Genomic DNA, 3462 nt, shown 5'->3' with positions numbered 1-3462 from the left:
CATACGAGCAAACCCCACTTTCAATCATGCAAACGTGTCCATTCTTGTGCGAGCATTTGCTATAGCTCATGGATTTGACTGTCGCCGAGGGTGGATTCATGTATAAAGGTACTTGAACTTCAACCCGGAGCTAAATTCTGAGGTCATTTTTTTTAAAAAAAATTATATGCAATTGTTCATCATGTTAATCTTAAAATTTTCAAATTAAATTATAATTTCTGACTTAGAACGCCGCGCCGCGAGTTCTCTTCATCTTTGGGCACTGCGCATGCGTTCAACACTTCGATTTGAAAACGCGAGGAATGCCCAGTGCCAGTTTTGATTTGCGACGAAATTCTGAGCTAGGAATGTGGACGCTTTTCCCTCGTTCTCTCGACAAATTTCTTCTGTAAAAAAGAAAGAAAGAAAAAAACACCCGGGAACGTGCGCAGAAGAACGCGGGAAAAGAATACATGTACAACCACATCGTGATTTCTTAGATATTGCCAACTTTACGACTTTTTTTCTATATTTTTATCTTAAAAAATCATTTTTATATAATTTCCATAATATCTCTACCACTTCTATTAAAACGTGCCCGATATATTTTTTTTTCAGAAAAAGTGTGCTTCATATTTGACGACTAGAAAATCGATAATTCGATATTTATATTCACGCATACGGACTACGCAGGCGTCACGCGTATGGGGATCGCGGTATATAAAAAGCCAGCGGCCCAGAATATGCGGCACGGACAGACACACTGCGGGCGAGCGCTCGAAAGCATGAAATCGTGGCCGGAGACGTGCAGCACCTCGTCGGCGCCGGCGAGGCGGCTGACGGTGTGGCGCAAGTCGCTGCTGTTCAACAGCCACGGGTACACGGTGTTCGACGACGCCGACGGCCGCATCGTCTTCCGCGTCGACAACTACGCTCACGACTGGCGCCGCCACACCCTCCTCATGGACTCCCACGGCAACGTCCTCCTCACCATCCGCCGCTGCCGCTCCAATGTACACTCTCTCTATATATATACACCCTGCATATACTTATCCTATACTCTTGTCCCTCTGGATGTTACTATTCACTTTTAAAAATCGGGGCATCCTCTGAGGATCCAAGAGTGTTAAGGATGTGTAAAATAAAAAATTTATATATATATATAAGTCTGGTCCTAACGCGATCTTCTTCCTCATCGACATGTATCTTAACTTTTTTAGGCCACTGTAATACGTTGAGCACTCTTGAAGATCAACTTATGAATGTGTACAAGTTTTGCTCAGGATTTATTTGTCAAGTGAAACAGGAGAAAAATTATCTACCTTTAGAATTAGTCGACCTCTTTTTGATATGTAATTATATAATGAATTCTCTTGGCGTTTATGTAGATACTGAACTTGAGGGAGAGTTGGGAGGTCTACGAGGGAGATGAAGATACACAAACAATGAGCAAGGATGAGAGGCTGAGGCCACTGTTCAAGGCGACCAAACACTTGGGGAGTTCGAGTTGCACCATCTCCATGTTCGCGGACCATGGATCGGTTAAATCGTTAGGCGGCTATCGAATGAGTTGGTCGAGGGAGAAGGAATGGGCCAAGATATATCAAGCTGATCCAAACACACTTGTAGCTGAGGTACATAATTAATTGAGTAGCTAGGGTTGATTAGCTAGCTAGGCAAAGATAAATGTGGATAATTTGAGAGAATTGGGTGTTAGTGAATTAATGTGATTTTTTTTTTCACTTGTTAATTTGGCAGGTGAGTAGGAAGTATGGGTCGTCGAAGAATTTACTTGACAAAGATGTTCTGGCGCTGACGGTGCACCCGGGAATGGATCAAGCTCTAACGATGGCCATGATTATGATAACAAATTTAATGAGTGGGTGGTAATGCTTAATTAGAGCGAGTAGTTCGATCAAAGATAAGAGTTAATTAATGAGTTGCGTAATCTCCTTGGTGATCTATATATGTACAAAATCATGCTTTGATTCCTTCAATTTACACATATTAATTAATGCTCATCTATAGAGGAGAAAGTGCGATGTCGATGGATTGAGTTCGGATCGGATTTCATATCCTCCGTTTTTATATTCATCGGAGATTAAATATTTATTCTCATACTTATTAAAAGATCAAATATCTTCAATAATATTAATTTTTCTTCTTTCCATATATCATTTAAAAATATATATATAATAGAATTAATATATATATATATATATATATATATATATATATATATATATGATCCGGCGGTTAGAACCGGGGACCTTTATTTTGAGGAGTCAACGTCCCGGTGGGAGTCGGGGTTCCGACGCTCAGTGGAACAGTAGCAAGGAGCCGAGCGGAAGGCCTAAGAGAAGGTGATATACTGTTAACAGTCCTTACATAGCACCCTACCGAAATTCTCCCCATCATATCGAAGTAAATGGCAGTCCGGACGGGAGGGGAGTTCTGTCCGGCCAGGGCGTGAGATGAGGTCCGTCCGGCCGGCGCGTGAACTCCCCGTCCAGCCGGACGGACGGACGTCTCGACCTGTGGTGGGTAGAGATAGACAAGAACACCTTCTGACAGCCGTCAAGTCCTATGGCTAGGCCATACTCCAAGTCTGACAACGGGGTGTTCTGTTGTCCCATCAAGGACATACTCGGACTGTAGCAGTATGGCGTCAGGTAAGCTTTCTGACAGACACATACCGAGGTATGGGTTGCGGACACGTATGCACCTCGGTGGACGTGCAGGAGCTCTTTCACCGCTCTATATAAAGAGTCGCATACTTTGCCGGAGGTACGTGTTAAACACCTCTGGAGCCACTTTCTTCACTGTTTGCTTACCTGACATGAGCGTCGGAGGGTCGCCGCCGGGAACCCCTTCCCGGCCCGACTTCTGTGCAGGTTCGCCGGAGGTTCGTGCAACCAGTCGAAGATCCACGTCAGCAGCCGGGAGCGCCACATGCCCAGCGTCCGTTGATTCAGCATTCGGACAGGATCAATAGACGTCGGCTCGTCTCTCGATATTTAACGTCGGAGCAGAAGACCGTCGAGCTCCGACGTTAAATATCGAGAGACGAGCCGGCGTCTATAAACGTCCGAGCGGAAGACCGTCGAGCTCCGACGTTAAATATCGAGAGACGAGCCGGCGTCTATAAACGTCCGAGCGGAAGACCGTCGAGCTCCGACGTTAAATATCGAGGGACGAGCCGGCGTCTATAAACGTCCGAGCGGAAGACCGTCGAGCTCCGACGTTAAATATCGAGAGCCGAGCCGGCGTCTATAAACGTCCGAGCGGAAGACCGTCGAGCTCCGACGTTAAATATCGAGAGACGAGCCGGCGTCTATAAACGTCCGAGCGGAAGACCGTCGAGATCCGACGTTAAATATCGAGAGACGAGCCGGCGTCTATAAACGTCCGAGCGGAAGACCGTCGAGCTCCGACGTTAAATATCGAGAGACGAGCCGGCGTCTATAAACGTACGAGCGGAAG

At 45.8% G+C, this 3462-nt stretch overlaps 1 protein-coding gene across 1 annotated transcript; it reads left to right on the top strand.

The window, feature by feature from the left end:
- Positions 1-732: 732 nt before the first annotated feature.
- Positions 733-2014, top strand: LOC121987850 (protein LURP-one-related 5-like). Its single transcript, XM_042541570.1, has 3 exons — positions 733-992; positions 1368-1613; positions 1738-2014. Exons 1-3 carry the CDS (start codon positions 765-767, stop codon positions 1867-1869), a joined length of 606 nt encoding a protein of 201 aa, XP_042397504.1. The 5' UTR covers positions 733-764; the 3' UTR covers positions 1870-2014.
- Positions 2015-3462: the final 1448 nt, after the last annotated feature.

This window comes from Zingiber officinale, chromosome 5B (assembly GCF_018446385.1).
Source record: "Zingiber officinale cultivar Zhangliang chromosome 5B, Zo_v1.1, whole genome shotgun sequence".
Lineage (NCBI taxonomy): Eukaryota > Viridiplantae > Streptophyta > Magnoliopsida > Zingiberales > Zingiberaceae > Zingiber > Zingiber officinale.
This window is presented reverse-complemented; position numbering and strand designations above follow the sequence as displayed.